At 51.5% G+C, this 24,402-nt stretch overlaps 2 protein-coding genes across 10 annotated transcripts in view; one reads left to right on the forward strand and one right to left on the reverse strand.

Annotated features, from left to right (window-relative positions):
• The window catches only part of SNX19 (sorting nexin 19), a 33,122-nt gene extending 11,349 nt beyond the window's left edge, over positions 1 to 21,773 (reverse strand). For 2 of the 9 annotated variants that reach the window (XR_015706021.1, XM_009469589.2), the window contains exons 1-9: positions 19,793 to 21,773; positions 19,231 to 19,369; positions 18,402 to 18,502; positions 18,132 to 18,251; positions 17,703 to 17,833; positions 16,392 to 16,488; positions 15,937 to 16,114; positions 13,520 to 13,649; positions 307 to 491 (exon numbers count right to left, since the gene is read on the reverse strand). Coding sequence is in view for 4 of the 9 variants with exons in the window: in XM_009469589.2 (XP_009467864.1) it covers positions 307 to 491; positions 13,520 to 13,649; positions 15,937 to 16,114; positions 16,392 to 16,488; positions 17,703 to 17,833; positions 18,132 to 18,251; positions 18,402 to 18,502; positions 19,231 to 19,369; positions 19,793 to 21,328 (2,617 nt within the window). In the remaining 5 variants the exon portion in view is untranslated. The other 7 variants (XR_015706024.1, XR_015706025.1, XR_015706023.1 and 4 more) reach the window with 7 other exon arrangements.
• A 512-nt stretch (positions 21,774 to 22,285) lies between these two features.
• LOC104016638 (protein CEPU-1) overlaps positions 22,286 to 24,402 on the forward strand; it is a 454,647-nt gene continuing 452,530 nt past the window's right edge. Inside the window, exon 1 of the mRNA XM_087763282.1 lies at positions 22,286 to 22,524. The gene's annotated coding sequence lies outside the window, so the exon portion shown is untranslated. The remainder of the gene's footprint in view (positions 22,525 to 24,402) is intronic.

Here is a 24,402-nt window from a genome sequence, read left to right on the forward strand (position 1 = left end):
ACCAGCACTAAGCACACAGTATGTGGCCGGTCTGCATCTGGGAATCACCAAGACACATGTCCTTTCTCTCTGAGCTGTGCTGCTTCCCAAATGCAAACTATCTACAACTGGGAAACGGTGGTTTTTGCTTGCAGGAAACCATTCAAACCTCAAAGGTCACGAACGTTTCCCATTGCCTTGGCACGAGCAGGCTCCATCTCTGTGTTTAACCACATTTCCAGAGATGCCAATGCGCTGGAGGGTTCCCCAGCCTCCCCCACTGCTCCTTTCTCAAGGGCGGCTGACACATCTCTGGGACACACTTACTAGGCAAGATCCCCATCAGGCTCTGCAGGGCCTGCTCTGCTGCTGCTTTCTTCTGTTCCTCTGTCCTGGCTGGTTTAGGCACTGCTGGTAAAACTCCTCCAGGCCAGATGGATTCCTGCAGCAACTGGAGGTACTGGACCCAACGCTGGGTGCAGGTCAGGTTAACCACCTGGACTTCCAGCCACCTGTGGGCATAGGGAAAGAGAGAGGGAGAAAGGTCAGGAAAAGTCAGGCTTGGTACCAACTCAGGAGCTTTCTGCCGATCAGAGGCCCTGGAGGAGAAGATCAGCCTGCTGGGTAAGCTAACATACAGTTTCCAAGTCTATACCTTCAACATTTTCACAAGTATTAATTAGCTGAGTTTCCCCATGCACCAGAAACAGGTATGTGTTCCCTATCTTATACACAGAAACATATATGTAAACTGACAGGGGAAAAGCAAAAGCCGTGAAAAGCTCCATCGCCCTGCTGCCCACAGGAAACCACGTGAGTAACTGGTCCCTAAAGGGAGCTCAGCTAAGGGATATGACTGGCCTTAACCTCCTAAGTTACGTCCGCGCACAAGCCGAGACAGAGCTGGAAAAAACACCAAAACTGGTGTTTTAACTCTAAAACAACCCCCATGACTGACTGGAAGGACAGGAGCATGTTCTGGCAACCACCTCTCCTCTCATCAGTCCCTCTGCTACCAAAAGAGTCAAGGGTGTCTCGCCTGGAGGCCAAAACGCACGTTCCCAGGATGGCAAGGCACAAATATCCTGCTGCTTTGCACTCCTCTCACACCCCTGCTTCCCTGCTGTCCAGCCTTGCTCCGTCGACCAGTGGCAAGCAATGAAATCATCGCCACTCCCATCCAAAACCCCGCGCTGCACATCTATTAAAAGGAAAGTTAGGTACCTGCCAACAAAACTGCTGGTCAGCCCTCCTGCTGGGCCAAGACTGCGCCCTTTATACGGTAACAACCTGCAAATCCCGAGGCCACGGGAATGCTGCTCCACAAAAGGGCTCGGAGGCGCTTGCAGTCTGCACGGGGGAGATGTGTCCATACCACCCAGGTGCTGGCCAGGGAAAGCTTCTAAATCAATCATGCGGACTTTCTTTCCCAGACGTGAAATCACTTCCCCGTGTAATAGCAAAAGCCACAGCCGTCAGTCAAACTTGCCACTGCCTAAAATCTTTCCCCCCAGAATAAGGAGAGGCCAGCGGACGAATCCCTGACGCCACAGAGGCCAACAGGAGGGTCTCCATCAATTTAGCAAGACCAGGACCCAGCAGTGCGGCACTGACGGTGATGGCCTGCTGCCACCGTCCTCATCAGCGGGAGGCTCTGGAGGAAACAGAGGAGCGTCGGGACAGGGTTGGGGTAGGGAGAAGCCTTGCGATTTTGCCAGTACTTCAAGAGTCCCAGAGGAGAGGAGTCCACAAGCAGGGCCAGGAGACCCATTCCTCTTGGCAGCTGGTGTTCGTGCTTGCAATTCTGTCACCACTACGCCCCGGCAGCTCATAGTACATCCAAGAGCATGGGCCCTGCCAAGGCAAACTTTATTTAACCTGCGCTCTGCCAGACTGTCTGCATTCTTCTCAGGCGAGGCATTTGGGCCAAGGGCGTCTTTCCCCACGCAAGCGGGACAACGTGAGCAGAGAGTCAGGAATAGCAACACCTAAAGGTAACCAGCGGCAAAGGAAAGGCAGGTAGCCATCATCGGGGCCAGGGCTGCAATGTGATGCTCCCTTCTTCAGCACGAAACAAGGTGCCTAGCTGCAGGTCTTTAAGAATGCACACCTAGGAAATGCCAGCTGCAAAAGCAAAGACCATTAAAAAAACTGAAAACGAGCCTTGGTACAGCAGTAAGGCCTGTTATTTCTCAGGGCAAGGTCTTATGGGAGTGCGGGCAACGGTCCTGGTGATCCCGGTAACAGCTCTGGAACCGGGAGACACAGCCTTTATGCTCAGCCTCGCCAGGGACCCCGAATACTGATGTTGCTACAAGATAGTGCCAGAGATCCAAAGCATAGCTTCTACCTGTCTTAGAGGACAAAATGTCACAGCAGTCTTGCCTGGGAAAAGGCCTTGTTTGAAATACAATTGCTTAAAAGGGTTTTTATCTCCAGCCATCAGTAGAGTTTAACACCCTGGATCACGTTAAACCCTCCAGCCATCCCCAACCAAATTAAAGTGTTAAACTGTGGCTCCTCTAGGGGCAAGAGCTTTCATTAACATGGTTTTTCATTAACATGTTTTCTTATACAACCTGCTTTCCTAATTGAGAAAACATTTGACAAGCAACAGAAGTTCAGAGACTTGGGGACAGAGCTGCAAACAGTACAACCCTGCATCTAGGGAGATCAGATTGAACACTGACTTGAAATTCATCTCAGCAATAGTCACTTACCATCTTTTAAAAGGTTGTAGAAAGCAAAGAACAAGCTTTCTTTTTCTTAGGAACGTTCCTAAAATAGCAAAAAATCAAGCAAATAGTGGGCAGAGTGAAAGCTGAACTTAGAGAAGACAGCACACGTTTCCAGACAGCTCAAGAGCGGACCGAAAACTGACGAATGCTGGAAGGCCCCGTACAAACAACTTACCATTTCTAGCTCATTTATTTCCATAAAGCCACCAGAACTAGGCAACGAGGCCTAGAAGTAACACCTATAAATCTGATGACATGTGCACGCATTGCGATTATGCAAGTGCTTACAGGTCTTAGTTGCAAAATATCGTTAATGGATTTTTTTTTTTTTTTTTTTACTTCGTCTGGCAGCTCGCTGCCTTCCACTTTGGGAAGTAAAAGGGCAGGATCTGAGAACAGCTCCGTCGGTTTTGCCACACCTGCGCTGATGCCTGCTACAGCTCCATGCAAGCTCCTGAGAAGAGGCCAGCTTGCCCCATCGCACGGTGCTCAGACAGCAGGACGCTCACTGCTAGGAAAGGGGGAAGAGACAGCCAAAACCACAGAGCATAAAAAAAAGAAGAAACTAGGCAGGAAAACGGGACAAGAAAGAAGAAAGAGAAACCAAAGCTGGGTGCAAATGGAAGGAAGACTAAAGTCACTGTGCTCTGGGTTCCCTTTTGCCAGTCTATCAGTGTGTGGACCCATCCCAAAAGCACCGGGAAGAGAGGAACTCTCAGACTGGTCCACCTGGCTCAGCATCCTCCCTGGGAGAGCGGCTGATGCTCACAGATGCTGCAAAAGAAAACATCAAAACAGAGTAACCTGCCATGAAGAGTTTTCCTCCCTACTCTCAACCTGCACCTGTTAAAGTCACCACCAACACTCACTTTGGGGGATGCACGCTGTGTTTGCACAACACACACAGGGGCATGCATGAGCAACAGTTATTAAATGGTGAGGAGAAAAGCAACTCCTCAGCTCTCACAACCGTAGTTGCAATTCACGGAGGGTCACACCAAGTTTTTTTGAAAAATCCTACCTGAGTAAACCCCAGATTTCTACGGCAAACTGACCTTTCCATCAGGCAGACTTGCTGCACCAGGATCAGGATTAGCAGCTCACACTTTTCAAACAGGAACTCCAAATATGTGCTGGTCCAAAGCTGACCTTTGCCAGCAGATCGCAGATGATTATTCGTACTATTAAAGGACTAAGCATTTGAGATCCACGTGCCACATCAAAAGCACACATACGCCTTGTCCCAGGTAGAAATAAATCCAGCAAGAAACACAAATAGACCTTTTTTTTTTTTTTTTTTTGGATGGCTGATGAGTTACTATTTCCATTCTGCTATTTCATGAAGAAATAGCCTTAATAAGAAAGAAAGAAAAACAAACCCATCACTGAACCATCTCCTTACACTTCAGCTGAGACCAGAAATAGACAGAAAGTGACCTCCTGGGCTCAGACGTTCAAATGCTTTGATAATGCCCAACGCAAAGAGACAGACTGCAAAGGCTACGAAGTCCTGGACGTTAGTCTGGAGGTGCATAACTTGCCCATGCTGTAAGGGTCCTCTGTTTGAAATAGCTGCTGATGGAGGAATGAAATGGCTGCTAAAAAAGAGCTGATTTAATGCCATGGCTTAAGCTGGAACTCCAAGGTCAGCTGAAGGGGTCCATTAAGACAGGAACGGCAGAAATGCCCTGGGAATGAAAAACAAGCCTGGGGGGTACATACCTTGGCCCTCCTCTGGCACCTAGAAGCAACAAGGGCTGCTAAGACGGAGCAGCCGATGGTAAAGGCAGACAGAGTCAGGAACAGGCAAAACACAGTGTACGGACCTGGGTTTACCTGCCTCCTGTGAGCTGGATGCACTCACTTAAGTGGACTACCCAGAGGGTTCACCTGCAGACAGAGAGAGCTCAGCTTAGCAAGTAAAGGTTGGACGGGTTGGATTTGCTTAGTCTGGAAAATAAAGATCGACCAGGAATGGACAAAAAGATACAGCACTCTCTTAATTTACAAACAGCTGCTAGAAGCTGGTAAACCTCTGCTTTTCATATCCATCAACGTTAGGATAAGAACTGCTAAGTTCACTTCAGCTGAGGAATGGTTGAGTTAAATACACTGACTGTAATTACAACCTGAAGCAACAGCAATTGTGATTCCCCCAAAATTGTGGATTTTAAGGATTTAGACAAACATAAACTGGAGACCACGTTAGGAAGACGACAAAGATGAGAAAGCCTCTACTAGTCTGCTTGAGCTTTATAAATACAAATAGCTCTATACATATACATGAGCTGTACATAACAGTAGCAAGTCCAGCTCAACATCTACTACTTTCCACCCCAGAACAAGGCCTCTGTTTCCCTGAGGTCAGTTAACACGGCATGGCTAACCAGAAGCTCAAAAAAGGCCCGTGAGACCAAGGTAGTGAAAAAGATTTAAGAGAAAAGCAACATCTGGAAACACGCAAGGCATTCAAGCATTTGACTTATGAAATCAAGAAAGGCTGGTACTTAAATCACCAGACCATCCCTCCCTTTGCAGTACTTGTCCCCCAAATTCCTCTCCAAATTGTACCTCAAACCACAAGAATATCCTTAACTCAAGGGCTCAGAAAGAGCAACATTTCAATGCTTTGACTGTAAAACATTTCTGAGCAAAGCTTGTAAAACCAAAGAAACAGCTGCAGCGGGCACAGTTAGAAGAATGGAAAAACCACAACTGGAGAGCTTTCGCCCCCAGGCTCGGCTTTTAGCACCTGCTACTTGAGCCCACGTCCACCTTCTCTGCACAGCCGCCAGCAGAAACACGTGCAGCCGACTGCTGGCACGCTCGGCTCAAACACCTTCAAAGCAAACCCACACTTGTACAGGCCATCGGTAAACCCTTCGCAGAGGAAGGAAACAGGAAAGAAAAGAAAAAAGCCCTCCATAAATCAAAGAATACAAAGCATCCTGAGTCCTTTTAAACTTCTGGCCAAAGACACACACGCAAAAAGTAAACTATCCTTCTCGCCTTACTGGAAATGTTCCTCTCCTGCTGCCCTATAAAACGTTTATGATTGTATATGCTATGAACAATACGTCCTGTACCCCTGCCCGAGCACACGGTAATGAAGTGTTTGACCAGCGAGGCAGCGGCCCCGTGGCAGAGTGCCTTCTCCTCGAACAGAGTGTCTTGCCAGCCTCGCGCCTCCCAAGCACAGCTCCACTGAAGGCAGCTGCACCGAAGGAAGCAAGAAACAAATCAAGCTGCAAGGAGTTCACGCCGGTAGCATTTGCATCTGATGTGCCTTGATTAGACTTACCCACACCAGCGCAGGGCAGTGGGATTTTTCTACCTGCTTGACCCAGGCAGTGAGAGGTGGAGCTGGCAGAAGCCCTGCAAGAAGTGGGTATGCAGGACATTTTACTGTGGGGCAGAGAGAAGGAGAAGGAAAACCAGATCATGCCCTACGGCCTGGAGGCATGAAACCACACCTCGGTGTTCAGATTTGGGGCACTGCTCTGTGCTGCTCCCTCCAAAACATACCTGCTGCAAAAAGAAATCACGTAAACACAAAGGGCTCCAGCTCTAACATCTTCTCCCCCTGGTGAATTAATCGAGCTGCTCTGCTGCGGTTTTTGCTTTTCTCAAGTTATATCTCCCTGAGACGCCACGGGGTTCAGAAAAGGGGAAGAAAGCTATGTGATTAAAAGAAACCATCCCAAAACCCCCTTGATTTTTAACAAAGCATCTCGGCTTTCGATAACATCTTCATCAAGTATTTATTGAGCCAATTAAGCTCTCAGCGGTGCCCCAGGGAGAGGCCAGGCTGTCTCAGCCAGGTCCTGCTCAGAGCAGATTGCTTCATTAGCCCACTTCAGAATCAAAATACATAAAAACACTATTAACCCTTCACAAGCCAAGGAAAACTAAAACCAACAAGGAGACATTATTTCCTCTCAATCCTTTACTTCTTTGTCTCTTCTATTTGAAATAGGAAGTTGTTGGGTTTTTGTTTTGTTTTGTTTTTTTAAATCTGGGAAAAATGTTGGCACATATTTAATTGCTGAAACAGAGTCAAAAGAAAAGAGAGATGCAGTTAAAATAATGTTGCAATTGTTATCAAAGCACAGAGTGCTTGCTTCATTCTAGCGGCTGTTTTTGGAAGAATGCTGCTTCTAGAAGATGAAAAAAATTTTGTTTGGGACAGAGATTCAAAGCTGGATCCAAAATTTCCAGGTGCTTGGAGACAACTGAATCGAGGCCCATTTCCAAGTTGATTTTTATTTACTTTACATACACACAAGAAGACACACACAGTCCCGAAGATCGCTTTTGCTGGCATACCACAGGCCCGCGATTTCTACTGCTCCTTGCAGCTACAATACAAATAGCCAAATCCAGAGATGAGGAGGAAGATGCCATAAGGTTGGTTCCTCTATATACAAACTCTGTTGCTGGCTTTCAGGCTGGGGTGCACACTTGCACCGCCGCGGGGGGACAGGACCTTTGCTGCCATGTACCTGGGCCTGCGACCACAGCCCCTCGATGCGCGGTTGCAAAGGTCCTTAGTAAATGTGCCCAAATCAACTCCCCCAGGTAACAAACCAGAACAGCAAATGGATTTAGTTGCTCCAGCTGCACTGACGTTGCAGTTTTGGCAGCTCGCTTCTGCCAGCAAAACACGGAGGTGCTGCCCAAGCCCAGAGTGGTGAGCTACCTGCCAGCTACAAAGCCAAAGGAAAGTGGGAGCAGCCACGCTGGGAACAGCTTTAGCATAAACCTTCCCGGCTTCTTCTGGTGCCTGAAAAGCTCCAGCCAACCCTCAGCTTTAATGTCTTTTTCAGAGATAACGCAGGGAGGGAACGAGGAGCCTCCACAGCAAATGCCTGCCCATGCACAGCCATGTCCCACCCCAGGATACCCCCTATGCTGGGTGACACACGTACAGTCCAGCTTTGTGCCAACCCCCAGTGCAACCCAGCACCGAGATGAGGTCTGGCTCACCATTTCGGCTGTCGGACATGGCCCCTGCGGGGCTCCAGACAGCCAGGGCTAGGCAGAATTGCTTGCCCAGGGGCCGCACATTCCCAGCACGCCCAGGGCTGCAGGTGCTTGGCTGCCCGAGAGGGCAGGTTTACTCAGGGACATTTAAGAGGGTCAGGCAACACTACATGCCGGTGGCACTTTCAAGTCAAAAGGATCAAGGAAGCTGCCAAAGGTCTTTGTTTTTGCCAGTTCTGTTGGCACAGAGATCAAGGAACAAAGAAGAGAAAAACCAGAAGAAAAAACACCCAGCAAGCAACTCCCTCAAGCTACGAGCTCCTTGACTCACACCAGCAGTTGCACAAGTGCCCGTGACACCTGGCCTGACATCGACAGGCTCCAGCACAGAACCCCAAAGCCAAGATGACAGCAAGAAGGCAAGGGCAGCCTGGGGTTGTGCACGGGGGTAACCCCCAGCAACAGCCCACCCGAACCCATCCCGTGCAATGGTCGGGCACCGCGGGGCATCCCTGCCGAAGGAGGGACGGGGACGTGCCGCAAGAGCAAGCTGCAGCACCCTTTGGACGGGCGCAGATGTCCGGACTGCCAAAAGGACCCCAGGCTTGGCTGCAAGGACCCTTTGTTACCCCATTACATCGACAACCCAGGACCTTTGTCAATCACAGGCCATGAATATCGGTCCGAGAAGTTTTCACTCGGTGGGGCTGGAAGCTGAGCGAGCCCCCGGCGTGAGGGCTAATGAAACCAGCCACACTGCTGAACATACACAGTGAAACAGGGATGGGGGGACATGAAACCTGATGGCATTGAGAGCCGGGAAAGGACAGAGGGGAGGCCGCAGCAATGCGGCAGTCGCCCTGGAGACCGCAGGCCCCATTGCTGGTGGTGGTTTTTACCTCTGCAGAGAGCAACCTCCATAGCAGCCAGCTCTGAGACCGCTTCAGGGACCAGGGAGACACATCCTGCTCCCCCCAGCCCTGCATCTCCCATCAAAGGCGCACGGAATTGCAGGACAGCATTGGAAAGGAGAAATTCTGGAATAACCCACAGCCCTACAGGCTCCATCTGCCTGCATAGGATGCAGCACCGTTCACATCAACCGCGTCCTCCCTGTACCCACCCTGGAGCGTGGCATCAGCTTCCTCCACATACCATTGCCACACCTTGCCCAGATCATTTCCATAGGCAAGCAGGGCCGCCTGTGTCAAGGCATTTGCTCTTTAGACCGGGACCTAGCCAAACGGTTTATCCAAACCCTAAGACTGACCCCCCTGCCAAAATCCAGGCTGCAACAAGAATTCAGATGCTGCAGACCTACTGCTGACAGGAGGAAGACGACCATGCCTCTGTGGCCTTGCCCAGCTCTTGACCCCCAGCAACGCTTGGCAAGATCTAGCGCCTCAGATCAAAGACAACCCCTTGCTGCCTCAGCCTTCCCAGGACCACTCAGCCCCATTTGAGTGTACATATTCAAAACCTGTCCTGTGCACTGCCCAAGTGCCCCTTCCCTCCTCTGCTCCCACCCCAGGGCTCAGTGTCCCTCATCGCAGCACCCAAGAGCCAGGCTCCCTGCAAGACCACAGCCCAAGACTCAGCTCGGGGGTGGATCTGAGCTCAGACAGACTTTTCTTTCCCATGATAGTTCAGCAGTGGCTGAAACCTTGGGAGAACCAGCTCAAGAGAGGAAACCCTACAAGGAAAACAAGCCAAAGCTAGCCAGACTTGCAAAGGGAACCAGAGCTAGAAGAACTTGCAAGAAACCGCTCTCATAAAAGCCTGATGATTATCTGTAATCAGTCTCAAAAGCATCCCTGGCTCGCCATCACGTCTCACACAGACTGGAACACCACTCAAGGAATGACGGGACAGGGGACAAAGCCTGGAGGAGCACCAGAGTGACCCAAAGAGAACGGCAAGCCAAGCGGTGCTGAGCTCCTGGGTAAGGCAGGGATGCTTTGCATTTATTTTAACTCGTGCTCGGCGGAACATGACACCATCAAAGCTGCCTGCGTAGGTCCACACACTCCCTTATATACACAGAGGCTCTTTCGAGCCCCGGCACGGACTCTGCGCCCCAGAGCCGCTCAGGTTACAGGGTGCAGACAGCCGGGGTGTGCCGAGACACCTTCCCTCCGCTCGGTGGTTTGCATTGCCACAGCTTTCTGTTGTGATGCACAGGAAGGAGCTAGGAAAAGCATACAGACCTGGATCTGCATCTAAAATCCTCCCAGGTCCATCCCTGGGATGCTAGAACTCTGCTGGGACTCCCCTCCCAGAAGGGGAAGCAGATGTGGGCCTGGGAGAACCCCAGCAGCAGCTGAAGGGCACAGCAAACCGGTACCCAGCGGCTGTCGCCCCGGCTCCACGGCTGCCCCCGGCTCGTCGCGTCACTGGCAGACTCCTGACCTAGTGACCATCGTGCCGTCGGGGACAGACCGAGGGCAGGGAGCGGGGTCACAGCCACGGCGCGGTTCGCGTGCTTGCCGTGTATTTTTAACACCGCTTTGACTCACAAGGCTCTAAAAAGCACACGGATTCTCCAAATGCTTTTTAGCCCTTCCACCAAACACCCCCAGAGCCCAGAATAGCCCCATCTACTCCCCTTTGCAAACAGGTCTCTGTTGCAGCCTCCCCAGGCAAGAGAGGAGGTGTGCGCTTCCAGCCCGTGGGAGGGAAGCGAGAGCCGGACAGAGGAGGGGTGCGGAGCTGGAGCAGGGCAGCGGGTTTGTTTACAGGCATGGACCCAGCGTGTGGAGAGGCTGCTGGAAGCAATCCTCGGCCCTGGGGTCGTACTCGCTCCCAGTGAGCCTCCCGGCCTCTCCGCCTCCCCTCCCGGCTCCAAAAAAGGATCACTCCCTGTTACATAATGGGATGAGCGCCGCATGGATGCAGGCTTGCACACGCGGCCTCCCTTTTACTTAACAATACCTTTTTCGGTCATACAGCCTTCCTCTCCCCGGCTGCCGTTAAACTGACAGTCAGGGGAGACGAATAGCGCCTGGCTCCAGCTATTTCAGCTATGGAGAAGAGGGGAAAGAGGAGTGTGGTGGGATGCTCTGTGCAGAGAATGGCAAACGGAGAAGGGCAGGGAGCTCCCATAATCAGCAATGCTGCAGTCACCAGCGGTCACTCGATGTCACCGCAGGGGATGCTGTGGGCACCGCAAGCCCAAGGGAGAAAGTCCCCAAAGGAGAAGGGGATTGGCTCTCCAGAGAAGCTGCACCTTGTTCTTGGTGTTTTTCTGTTGATTCTTCTGCTCTGGGATGAGGCATACTCGGTGCAGAGTGGTAGCAATGCCCATGAAGGCAGCTGCGAGCAGGCTGCGGGAGCAGCACGCTCCTCACCAAATACAAGCCAGCACAGAGGTATCCATCCAGCAGCGGCCCGCTTCCTAACACCCAAAACACTGCTAGGACACCTCCTTTCCACCACCCACCACCTAACCCAGCCACTGATGGGAACAGGGAAGGAATCATCTCATGGACGGATGATTCCTACTCGTATGTTGTCACCAGCAACAGTTAAGAGACAGGATGCGTGCGCATCTGCTGCCCCATCTTTGTCTGCCTGTTCTCAGAGGCGGGAGCAACGATGCCTTGTATAGCACATGCTCCCAGAACAGCTTCTGGTATTTTCTCCACCTGTAAAGGGTACCCAGAACGCAGTGCCAGCCAGAATGCCAGTGCCAGGGCTGTGCCAGGTCTGGCCGAGCAGCGATCGAGTTGCAAATACTTAAATGGAAGAGAAATGTCACCAAATCCACGCTGTGTCCCTGGATAGGCAGCTGGCAGCAGGTCTGAGCTAGAGGCTCAGGTTCTTGATCTGCTCAGGGCAGCAGTGGCCACCTGGGCCAGCCATGAGTACAAGTCTCAGCCACCTTTCTGTGCGGCTCAGGGACAGGGCACAATGGCAAGCCAGCATGGAGCGCCCCCCATTCCCAATTCTCCGCCACAGTGGAGGTAACTACATGCCTCATCTTGAATGTCTGTCTCGGGCACTGTCTGAACTCTGCTTTCACACCAGATCACAGCTTTCACGACAGGCAGACACTGACTGCTCTCAGGGCAGCTCCTGCACCCACTGCAGTATCCTGCTGAGCCCCAGCCCTCCACATGGGCTTCCAGGACCACTAAAAACCCACCACCCTTGATTTGAGATAGGAGAACCTCCACCCTAACACTCCTTCCTTTCAGGAGACTGAAGCGCTGTCCCAAGCATGGCTTTCTGGGTTGGGGTGGCAACTACAGCAGCAGAAACAGGGGAGGAAAGTGTTCCCTGCAGCAATCCATGAGCAACACCATCCTCCTGGCAACGGGTCAGTTCACGCTGTGCAACTCCTTCTCCTGTCCCCTTCACACCAGACCTGGGGACTCCTGACTGTCCCAGAACAAGAGCAGAGCCAGTGTCAAGATGTGGATTTCAGCACAGACATATACAGTCCCAGGGACACAGGGTTAGCTCGAAAGGTTGTATTTGCACCCTGTCCTGATCACGACCCTAAAGAGTCACAGGACTTCCCAACATTACCTCCAGCCAAAGGTTTGCCTGCAGCACACGTGGGTTCACCCAGGCCCGTTGAAGCGGAGCAGCTACAAACACATTCACCCTCACGCTGCTCCACTAACACAACTTACGGAGCTCCTCCACCTTCCAGAGCCAGGCATGTGCTGTGCGTATGACAGCTTCTCTAGTGGAAAATACCAATGCCACGTGTCAGTGCTGCAGGCTCCCCGGCCGACCGGGACACAGCTTATTAGAAGGTGATGACGCGCATATTCAAGCCCTCATACCTCTGTGCTAACACACAAGGATTGGGTTCCAGCTCATTCCCCAACAGACCAGAGCCCATTTTGGAGAAATGGGAGCAACACCCCCCACCTCCCACTCAAGGAAACAGACTCGGGAGTGATGGCCAGCAGCCCCTGACCTCAAAGCGCTCCAGCAACCTCTGCTGAGGGCAGCTTGAGTTACCAGCTCAGTTATAACGTGCAGCCCTGCACATTCTGACACTGGCTTTGAATGCCTGTGAGAGAAGAAGGGGTGCAGGAGTGGGAAAAGCACTGCTCCAAGGCTCCCCCTAGCTAAAGTCCTTCCAGGAAGGCTTTCCTTTTACTCTTAAGGACCATCTCCTCAGCTAGCGATAGTCACCGACCTACACAAGAAAACAGAAATGCTCTCTGTTTGTGTGTCTTGGCCTGGCGCCTTACCACACAGAGGCACTGGCTTCAGAAAAGCTTGGCAAGTACATACCAGCTGGAAAGGAACTCTCTCCCCGATACATCTGTGGGTCACTGCCCAAGGCACAGGCACTACTGGCCCACCACAGATCAGAGAGGGGTGCATCAGTGAGAGGAGAGGCCCTGGGAGGCCACATTCCGAGCTGTTACTTGACAAGTCCCTGTTCCCTGTGCCTGTTTATTCTCCTTTTGCAGAAAGAACAAGCTGTGCCCCTGGGTAGCGAGAGACCGGGAGGCCAGCAGAGGCCAGTTTCGCCCTGGAGAGCCACCAAACTGGGCACTCTTGCCCTTTCATGAGGCAAGAAGCCTCCCTTTCTCAGGGCTGGATCCTTCCTTTCCCTTGCTGTTAAAGGACAGGAGGCTGCCTGCTAGAGTTACGTTGCTGCTCACGGGGAAAACAGCTCCTACTGTAAATCTCCGAGATGTTTACTCTACATACGTGCGACATCTTTACAGAACCTTGTTGTTTCATGTGACGGAAAGCATTTATCTGCGTTCAGGCAAGAGCTCCATTTTAGACTGTAACTCCAAAGGCAATGCCCCCTCACAAAGCTGTGAGGTTGGTCGCTGAGGCCTTACCTTTGAATGAGGGTCCCGAAGAGCAGGTGGAAGACCTTCTGGATGTTCTCCGTGCACAGCCAGCTCCAGTGATCCATCAGCAGCAGACGAAGCACGTCCAGGGCCAGGTCAGCCAAAGCTGTCTCAGAATCTGCCAGGAGGAAGAGGAGGGTCAGATGAAGAAGCCAACTCAGCACCTAAACAAATCTGGTGGAAAGCATTATCTGAAACTCACTCTTTTCCCCAACGGCCTGCTTGACGCTCTTTTCCCCAGCCTAACACCTTGTGCCACACACAGATGACCTGCTCCGGCACAGCCAGCCTGGGGAGCCTGCCCTCCCAGGCTCCTGCCCCGATCATGCTCTTTCATTTCCACTTTCATCCAAGCAACCCCAACCTCCCTGCCAAGTGGCGCACCAGACCAGAACATGGCTGCTCCGCGTGCTCGGTTCCTTCTCAGTTAAACCAAGGGATTATCAAACTCCAGTACATGTGTGGGGATGGCAGTGTACCCAAAACAGGTGAGAAAGAAGGCAGTGACTGTAGCCAGGAGACAGGTACGTTGCTGAGGACTATTCTCCTAGTCTTCACCAACACTTTCCCCTCTTCCAACGTGCAGTTTTCCAGGCCTAAGACTCCGGTCAGTGTCTGTAGGCTGCCATCGTGTGGCAGGTCCAAGTCTCAGCAGGAAGACGGATGAACCACATCTGGATAAACCAGATGCATCAGTTCAGACAAAAACCCACACACATGTCCACATATCCCTGGCGACACAGGCCTGGGACAGTAAAACTTCTCTCATCCTCAGGAGGATGTCAAAGCCTACAGCGCAAACACATCCTACCTGCTAGAGAATTACTTTTATGTTGCTTGGCCCCAAAGTATCATAGGTGTTACGCAGAACAAGCTTATTAATGTACCACAAACCTGCCCGAGACAACCACTCCTAGGCCAGAGCCTAAACCTGAGGCTACTGTGTCCGCTCTGTTGGCAGAGCGAGCTCCTGTACAGCAGCTTTCCCTACTCTGGCCTTCCCTGATGCCTGATCTTTCAACCACTTTCTGCCAACGAGACTGTTCACACACGATTTACTGCTGGAGTTAAAAGAGGAGAGGGATTCTGGACCCCAGCATGTCTCCTTCCCTCCTCTTCCTCTCCCTGCTGCATACGAGCTGGACTAATTAACTCCAGGCCATTTCACTTGGAAAAGTCAGGGCACACGAGTGCATTTGCTGCCTCTTGCTCTGGGCCATGCATAAGTTACTCCTCGCTTGCTTTGCCCTTTGAAACTTGACTTCCCTGTGCAAAAACTGGAGCAGGCTGATTAGCTTCACCATAACCCCATACAAAGAGCATCGTCAGCAAGCTCTGTTTATTCTTGTAGCATCCAAGTCCCCTTCATCAGAGAGCTGCTGGCCAACCTCTTCCAAGAAGTCACCCAGTGAGCAGATATGGACACAGGTTGCCTTTTTAGCCAGCCGCTCCCCAGACATTCATTTCCTTTACCCTGGCAGACCAGCCTGCCCTGCCTCGGCTCTGAAGCATCGCAGACCTGCAGGCATTTGACATCATTTACTTTAAACTTCCTTAAGAGTGCAGCTAATTTGGTTTGCCTGTATCTTGTGCTCTGTGCAGAGCACTGGCCTCCAATTCCAGTCCTGCTCCCCAGCAGCCCCAAAACAACCCCCAAAGCAACCACAGGCGTGTTACAGGGAAAGCTGGTAGTACAGGCTAGGTTTCAGAATACCAGACCCATCCTGTCACAAGCACATGCTTTCAGTCAGAGCTTGCCAAACTTGAACCACTGGAGTGAAATTTTTGGAAAGCTCCAGCTGATACAGCTCAACTATTCCAAGACAAAGATTAGAGAACATATTTTCGCTAGCTTTCAGAATAATCTTGTAACTGCTCTGAGAGGCCACAGCACCCCTGCGCTTCAGAGGAGGGATCTACAATCAGAAAGGGAACATCATTCCTTGAACTGGGATTATACATTTGCTATTTCCACCAAATCTATCCAAACGTAACTGAATCTCAAAAGTTCCTTTTACAGAGCAAGGACATATCAAGGCTAATTTGAGACTACCAAGAAACCATAATTTGGCCATTTCTCAGTTTCTAAGAGCTTGATTTTATAACATTGGCAGTTTAAGCAGCGTGTCTTTAAGAAACTTATTTCTGCAGTAACTGTACTAAGGGGAAGGTCTACAGTGCCACAACCAAGCCAAGACCCAATTTGCTTCCAATAGCAATAAAGACCAGAGCAATCACTTCATAGGACTGGAAAAATCTCTGTTTGCCTTCCCTTTAATCAAGGTGCAACAGGCAGGAGACCAGATCCTCATACTGAAGACCTTGCAAGCTGATCCTGCAGACGTTGGAGCTGTTGCAGTACCAAGGGAGATACGGTGAAGCAGTAACAGAGGGGCTGAGCTCACCAGACTCTGTGTCCAGATGTGTCCCCTGCTCCAATGTGCTCAGCCCATCCATATCCTCCTGCATGGAGCTTTCTCTGCCTCCCTCGCCTTCGGGAGCTTTGCTGGGGACTGCCTCCAGCAGCTTCTCCTGCTTCTGGATGAAGGACTCCATAGCAGCCAGTGACAGGGTGCCAGAGACCTACAAAAGCACCAGTGTATTAGTACCACAGCAGTGAGCTGCACACAGCCAGAGTTGAACAGATATAAGAGATCTCCGCTACCCAGACAGCCTCCCACCACCTTGCTGCAGCCAACAGCACAACTAGGGCTGTTTATTGGCTTTCTGCAAAGACCTGGCATGCAGGAACAAGGCTGCAGCAGCCACAACCCCTGTGCACCTGGATTATTCCAAGCCAGCACCCAAACAGGGCAACGATTAGGATCATGAAAGGATTGCAAGAGGGATCTGAACTTACTGAACTGCCCTCCCTGATAGAGTACACAATCCTGTCATGCGCTTCACTCACACTCAGCACTGGAGCAATTTTACTGGATGAGAACCTCAGCCTAGACCTGAAGAGGAGAGACACGGTACAGTCAGGGTTTTCTCCGCAAGCTGTGAGCGATGAGTTTCCCGGCCTCAGCCAAGAATCTGGACCAACTGTCTTTGTCCAGTGCCATATCCAAGCTAAGAAGTCTGATTAGACCTAAAGTGGTTCAAAAAAAAGCATCTGCCCCCAGGATAACAGAGAAGTGGCAGTAAAACCACGCAACAAAAGCCTTAAAGCACTTTTCCTCAACTACGCATAGGCCTAGCCAAGGCTGTCCAACATCCATCACATACATATACCTTCTTCAGCACCCATGTTACATATAACCTTACATGCAGATGTAGGCATTTCTGTTCAGCGAGGCATGAGCATTGCAGCCTACACAGGCAAGTGTTCAGAAAAGCCTCTGAGAAGAAACATACTCAGCAGGATTGTGAAATCCAATTATAAACATGCATACACAGAAAGAAGGATATGAAAGGGCATTTGGGATTGTGGGACAAATTGTAAAGTAGCCTGTTTATCATTAAGGAATGTCCTTTTCAGCCAAGACGCTTCAAAACTTGTACTACTTTGGTTTGTCTTTTTGTCCAAAGCAGCTTTTTCTAGCAAAACATCACTTTTCCAGAAAAAAAGCCATACTCTTACAGAACTCTTACATACTCTTACTCTTCCCTTCTTCTGTAAAGGAAGAACCACTGATGGGGCTGACAATGGGGCTCGTCACTGCCAGCAACACCAAATAAACACTCAGTGAGCAACATACATGCAATGACCTTAAACACTACTCCTAAATAAAAATGCAAACATTTGCTGGGCAAGGCAGCACGCCACTGTGTGAAACACATGGGAGAGGCAGGAGTGAACCTCCAGGTAGACAACTTATAGCTGTATTTTGCAGTGACTCACCACATATATAAGTCATGCACATGTTTAAGGGTAAAAGGCAATTCTCCAGGAGCATCAACATCTTTGCCGGCAAATGCCACCATCTCACAGCTCCCTCAGGAGGAAGCCCACCTTCTGCAAAAACCTGAGCATTCTTAGAAAATCCTTTATCCAAACAGGAACTCAAATACCCTTGCTCAGTATGTGAAAGAGAAAGCAATTCAGCTACAGTATAATAGCAATGTGTTTCCCACAAAAGGTAAAGCACCAAGTCAGTACTTCCCCACGATGGAGTCAGTTTACGCATGAAATCTATGTTCCGCATAAAGCACAAGAAGGAGCCCTTACTTGTTAGCCTTCTTCCCGTCCGTCTGAGATTTCCCATCCACTTCAGACTCGCTAAGATCCTCCGTGGGGCTCTGGGGCTCTGATCTGGGGAATGCCGTCTTCAAAGTGTCCACAATGGCATTGACAACGATCTGCAAAAGCCCGCAGTGCCGTCAGTTATTGAATACATTCCTGTTCCTTGAATATGAATTAAGAGTTTTCAGATGTGCGCTCTGTCTATTTTCCATTATAACCCCCAGGCTCTTGGAGATGGGCTCTGACTCTTCCTAGCTTTATGGCTTTCTGGGCAAGCTGTGCCCAGCTACACAGAGAACATTCGAGTTTTTTTGGCTGCTACTGCAGCAGCCATATATGTAGGCATTGAAGCCCAAGAGGCATGTCTAGGTGCAGCTGTAAGTGGTTCAGATAACCAGTTTCCCACTCGTTTACCTTGTCTATCCTGGAGACAACAAAAGGCTTCTTGACGAACGCAATTCTGGCATCAGTGTTCAGGGCAAGGAACTCCTGCACCTCCTCGCTGTTTGCAATCTCAGGGACCGCACACAATTGCTGCAAGGAAAGATGCCACTTTGTCTTTTTCGAGTCAATTTCCCAGCTTGGTCATGTAAAGTGCAAGTGGAAGAGAGCTGATGTGCTCCACTCAGAGCTGTCCTGAGCACTGCTTTCTAGCTCCCAGGGGCACACAAGAAAGCATCTCACCTTCAAGAAAGATTCTAGCAGACTTTTTCTGGCTTCCACTTTATCACTGTCCATGTTTCCAAATGGGAGATCAGGGAACAGTTTCTTTGGGCCTTTGATATCTGCAAAGGAAACAAACACATTAGCAAGCTTGAGAAAATTGGAACAGTTGTTTTAAAATGTTAATGCTCTCATGCTTTAGACTACCACTACGCACTGCCCAGCATCAGCCCAAGATAATACACCCTTCAAACCAGGGCGGCTGAATCAGACCTTAAATCCATACAGAACTTGCGTTCTGCTGCTATTGTATCGCCTGTGCCTTTAACGTTGAAGAACCAAGAACACCAGTTTAGCCCAAGGACTCTAGATCACTCAAGGAGCCCAAAAATTCTCAACAAAGCAGTTTTCCAGTCAAAACCCCAGATCGGACAAAACCAAAGGATTACGGGGGAACAGGCTAAATTCAATGACGTTTTATACATAAGTAGCATAAGAAGAAACATAGTTTTCTTTTTAAAAAAGCTTAGTTCAACACATATTACTCTACTTTCTTTTATGCAAAAAAGACGCTTGCAGATACCAGTGTTTCTACTCATGGCTAAGGTGCAAAATTACAAAAGCAAACGTGATCTGTATGGCAACAAGGATGTTCTGAAACACTGGAATTTACTGCCAAAAGAAATAAGTTTCTCCTCTAGCCAGCTCTGCACAGAACAAGGACATGGGCATCACAAACAGCCCAGCATCCAGAGCTGCACAGGCAAGACAGGATACCCTCAGAGCACAGAAGCATGGACTGGGGTCAGAGGGAGAAGTATTTTCTCAGGAAGCTAATGCAGGCACTGACTTTTCAGGAACTTGCGGAGCTCGGGTTTCTCCTCCAGTCTGGTCTGGAGGTTGAGGAACTCCCGGTAACGGCGGTTCACGGTGTGGTAAGCCATTTGCTGAAGGCTGCCTGCGCTCTCACCCTCCAGGGCTGTCTCATACTGAGGAGTAAGGCAACAGTCAATAACCCTTACAGACCCCAAACCAATCCTGATGTGCTGTGGTCCCTGTTGGCCCCCCAGTCCCCAGACCCCACAGAGGTCCCATCCAGTAATTCCTCAGATCGACCCTTCCTGAGGAACAGGGGCTTCACAGCACGTGAATCCCTCACGATGAAGGGAAAGGTGAAAACAGGATACAAAAGACTCAACCAGCCCCACACAACTCTTGGCCAAGAGTGGCAACCCCTATCCCACACCCAAATGGCTACAGGGAAAATGCTGTGCCTGATATTCCCCCGCTGCCAGACAAAATTTGTTGTTGAGCCACACACAACACAAATCCTCATCTCCAAATACCAGCCCACGCTCCCCTGGCAGGGCAAGGGATCTTGGAAAAGGGGTGACCGCTGGGGGAGCCTTTACCTTGACGGTGTACAGGGTGTAGGGGTGGAAACCAGTCCCACTGTGCTCTCGGGCAGTGATGGTCCCGGTTATCCGCAGGTTCTGGATGACAACTGGCCCATCGGGGCTGCTGAGGGGCTCAAAGCTGAAGGTGCTGATGGAAGCCGTTGGGGAAGATGAGAGCACGGGCAGAGGCTGCCCCACATCTGGGGAGATTTGTTGTGGGCCCTCTGCTGCCCCCAGATCTTTCCCCAAGCTGGAGGGCCTCTGCGAAGAGGCCTTTTTGAGAACAGCCAGACTTTCCTCTTCCTTCTCAACTGCCAGGTCAATATGGATGTCAGGGCAGGAGCTCAGGGCAAAAGTAGAGGTGGGAAGCAGGCCACCATCCAAGCTGGTGGCAATGCCCTCCTCCAGGTCCCCCACACCATCCTCCGAGGTCGCTGGTCCCTCCAGCACAGTGGAGGTCTCCTGGAGGGGTTCACTGAGGAACTCAGCCGCAGGCGATGGTGCCAGCAAGTCCATATCCTGGCCTGCATCAGGTGCGGGGGACTCCAGCTCCAACCCCTCGCAGGGGAAGAGGGAACCCAGGGCTTGCGGGCAGAGGAAGGGCTCCTCTGTGTGGCACAGCCTGCTCACTGCGTCCTCTCCCTCCTCACCAGCAGCCCCTGCTTCTCGCCCAGGCACCTCCGTGGCCCTCGGGGAGGTGGGCAGCCCAGCAGGGGCGGCGTCTGTCTGCACTGTGAAGGGCAAGAAATCAGGCACTGGGGGTGCAGGGGGTGGCTCCTCACCCCGGGGCTTCTTAGAGAAAGCCCCAATGAGCAGCAAGTTGATCCAGTCAGGATCACCCATCTTCCTGATGGCTGGCAGCAGGACGTTGCAGGCAACCAGCTCCACCACCACGAAGCGTCCCGTCCGTGTCTCCAGGTGGGGCCAGGGCACGAGCGCCTGCAGCAGTGTCTCCACAGCAGCCCGGGCGTAGCCCACCTCAGCTGCTGGGCTGCAGAGGGCAGGGTGTGGCCCTACCAGCCGGCTGTACTCCTGCCACAGGGTCCGGCCGCCCTCTGGATCGCCCCTCAGGGCCTCACGGGCCTGCAGGTAGCTCTGCAAGTGATGGCCGCAGAGAAGGAGGAGGCGGTGGGCCAGGGCTTGGCGGTCCACTCGCCCCATCCGCCGCCTCAGCTCAGCAGCCAGGCCCATCATGGCCTTCTCCACCTCAGCCTCAAAGGCCGCCTCACTGCTGACTGTGCAATACCAGGAGGCGACAAAATCCCGCACCACTTTGTGGACAGTACCGGCGATCTCCCTCTCCAGCTGCCCCTCAGCTGCTGGACAGTGAGGCGGGGGCTGCAGGGAGCTGATAAAATGCTCCAGCCGGAGCCTCCGGCCAGGAGGGCTGAGGGCCCGGGGGCCCAGCCAGCCGCCCAGCACTGCCAGGGCCCCACAGAGCAGCCCCAGAGCCCTCAAGTCGAGCAGTAGCTGCAGGGCCAGCAGCCAGCCCAGCATGGCCACCAGTGCCACCAGTGCCCGACGGGCCCCTGACGGCCCCTGGCCTGGCATGACAGGGCTGGGCAGGGGGAGCCACCCTGGGGCTCTGCCGGCTTCTGCCTCAATGACCCGACAGCTGGGTTTGTCGAGGCTCAACCAACTGAGCTGCTCACCGAGCACCGGAGCATGGCAGAGCTCGACGGACCAGCGTCCTTACCGGGCACCAGGGCCCAGCCCACCGGACTCTAGGGCTCACCAGGGCCCAGCCCACCGGGCTCCTTTACTGGGCACCGGGGCTCAACTGACCAGACCCCTCACCGGGCACAGGGGGTCACGAGGGCCCAACCGACCGGACACCAAGGCCCAACCGACCGGGCTCCTCACCAGAGTCGCTCTAGAGGCTGCAGGCCTCACACTGCTGCGGAGCACCGTGCCGTAGCCAGCCAGTACCGACACAAACAGACCCACCGTGACAGACTCCACCATCGCAACGCGGCTTTTCCGGCACCAGCCGCCATTTCCGGCGCCACTTCCGGTACCCGCCCTCCCCGCCGAGCAGTAGCGCGACGTCCCACAGCGCCCCCTTGCGGGCCGGAGGTCTCGCGGCAGCCCTCGCGCCGCGTGCGCGGCGTGACCGTTAGGATTTCAAAAATCTCCAGAACGTTTGCAGCCGCGCGCGAGGCAGGGAAAAAAGTCGGTGTATGAAAAAAGAGAAAAAGTTTGCACCTCACCACGATTTATAATAAAAAGAGGCCGGTGGTGGTGTAAACAGGCAGCTGCGCTGCATTGGAGGTGCTGGATAACCTGGAGAACACCTGGGCCACGTTACCTCATCAAGCATTGCCAAAAAAGGAAGAAAAGCAATAAAAAAAAAAGGTGCTATGGAGTCAAATAAGGATGATTGCCTACAGCCAGTAATTAATTAGGAGCAAAGCACGGTGACGCTGCTCATCTGTGGTGGGGCTGGGGGTACAAAAGGGGCTGAGCGATCAGCAGCTATTTCGTGTTTCTCTATGGATGTGGGGGTGCTCCCTGTTTGCAACCTTGGTATTGGTGCTGTGCTCAGAGAAATATAGTCTGAAACGTTTTGTAGAGGTAGAAAATACACCTGAATTTCTATCCCTTGTGACTAAGGAGGTGTAGCCTACCTAGGGACCCCATTTTCCCTGTGTGAGGGGTTCCCCAAAAACACTTACGGAGCTGCTGGGGACGGCCCACGCAAGAGGACACACGGGATGGCAGCAGGAACGAGCCCTCTATGCAAAAAGGTCAGAGCAATTTTAAAAACCCTCTCAAAGCTGTGTCTGGAATGGGGGTGCAAATAGGGGCTTGGAGGGGTCCCCACTCTGTTGTTGGGGACCTTGCTGGGCCCATCGAGATTCTCGTGTTTGGAGCGATGGTGTTGCTACAATGTTTGTTTGTCCTGAGTGATAATATTTGTGTTGTCTGGTTAAATGTTGACGGGTTGTTTGGGGTTGATAAATATCCTGGCTGCAATGTACAAAATCTGACCAGGTTTTTCTGTTTCTGCTTCGTGTGTGGTTGCAGCTCTTGGGCACATGTGAAAAGGGAAACAAAACAAAAACAAAGAGGCATGGGATGTTCCTGTGTGTAGCAGCTGGTGTTGGGTGTGATTTTGGTGCTTCAGAGGGCTGCGATGGGGAGCATGGGGTGAAATTGCTCCTCCTGGGTGGAGAATTTTGCAGTATTGTAGAACTTACCTAAAATATGCCAGTTCTGAGAATGTCTTTTAGCTGTGTTGGGGGTACTGTGGGAAGATAGAGCAGTAAAGAAAATTTGGTTTAATCAAAGCTTCCCTCTTTTAGAAAAGTATCCTTTTTAAAGAAAAGACTCTTAAAGACTTTTAAGACTTTTAAAGAAAAGACTCTTAAAGGGGATATTTGCAGCCTGAATTCCCTGGGAAGTCGAGGTGTGATGCTGGTCTCTGTACTGGCTCGGTGCATCCGGGGCATCACTGCTCATTCTGGGGTGCTTCTGGTGTCAGAACTGCTTGTGTGCAGGGTTGTGCTGTGCCCCTCATTGCCTGGGTGCTCCTACCCTTGTTTTGGTGTGTGATGGTGTAAATACTTATGTTAAACAAGCCCCGGTACCTGGTACCATATGTTGGATGGGTATGAATAAACGATGAAGCAGGCCTGATTTTTTTGCAAGTGAGACAAAATCTGGGTCTTGCAAATTGCTGCCTCCTAGTCGTGCTCCAAAATACATGTATGCAAGAGAGAGCTCGAGCTCTTGGGGTTAACAGAGTTGAACAGCAAAGCCTGACTTCTGCTCCAGCATCAAACTCCAAGTGGTTTACAACCTCCTCCTCTCCTCTGCTGGAGCACACCACGCTTGCCACATTGTAGTTAAAGCTTTGTGCCTTGGTTTCCCCCTTGCCTCCAGCCTTCCCTGTCTGCTCTGGTTCCCCTTCCTTCTTGAAGAGAGATTTTGGGGAGAGGAGTTTCTGCAAGTTGTTGCATAGGCTGAGCAGCCTGCCCTTATGTTAGGGTACTGGAGCTGGAGGATGCTGAGCTGCCAGAGCGATGCCAAAGCATTTTAATCGTGATGCTGCTGGTGACAAACATCCCTGTTCCCCCATTGGCTTTTTTTTTTGTGGGTGGGAGAGGGGTGGCAGCATCCATTGGCAGGTACTAACTCTTTGGTGACACATAACTGTGTGGTGTAAGGGACCTGTGGGGAACTATTGTTCCCGAGTTGGGCTGGGAAGCATGGCCAATTAAAAGAGATTAATTTATAATGGGTAAGAACCAGGAATCTGACAGCTTATTATTAATGGATAAATGCAGAACAGAACACACAGCACAAGGAGCAAAGCACAGGAGGTGAGATGCTGTGTACAAACTAGCTCCTGCCTGCCCTTGGGGTTGAGGGTCCTCCTAAATAGCTGTATTTGGGGTTAAATTCACCTGCCTGAGATGCTCAGCCTTTCTCAAGCATGTGGCTTCATTCAGATCCCAAATTTTCCTGCTTGTGAGCATGGGGGTGGGATGGGGAAGAATTTCCGGGCTCCTTAAATATTTATGCCTATCTTAGTTAAGTAGTGCTTTGCTTAACAGGCCACTCTGAGGAAGGGCAATGCCTTTGAGATGCTTTATGAAAGTTAGAGCTGCCTGGAAGTTTTA

This window comes from Nipponia nippon, unplaced genomic scaffold, assembly GCF_047370975.1.
Source record: "Nipponia nippon isolate SJK-2023a ecotype South Korea unplaced genomic scaffold, ASM4737097v1 scaffold_28, whole genome shotgun sequence".
Taxonomy (NCBI): domain Eukaryota; kingdom Metazoa; phylum Chordata; class Aves; order Pelecaniformes; family Threskiornithidae; genus Nipponia; species Nipponia nippon.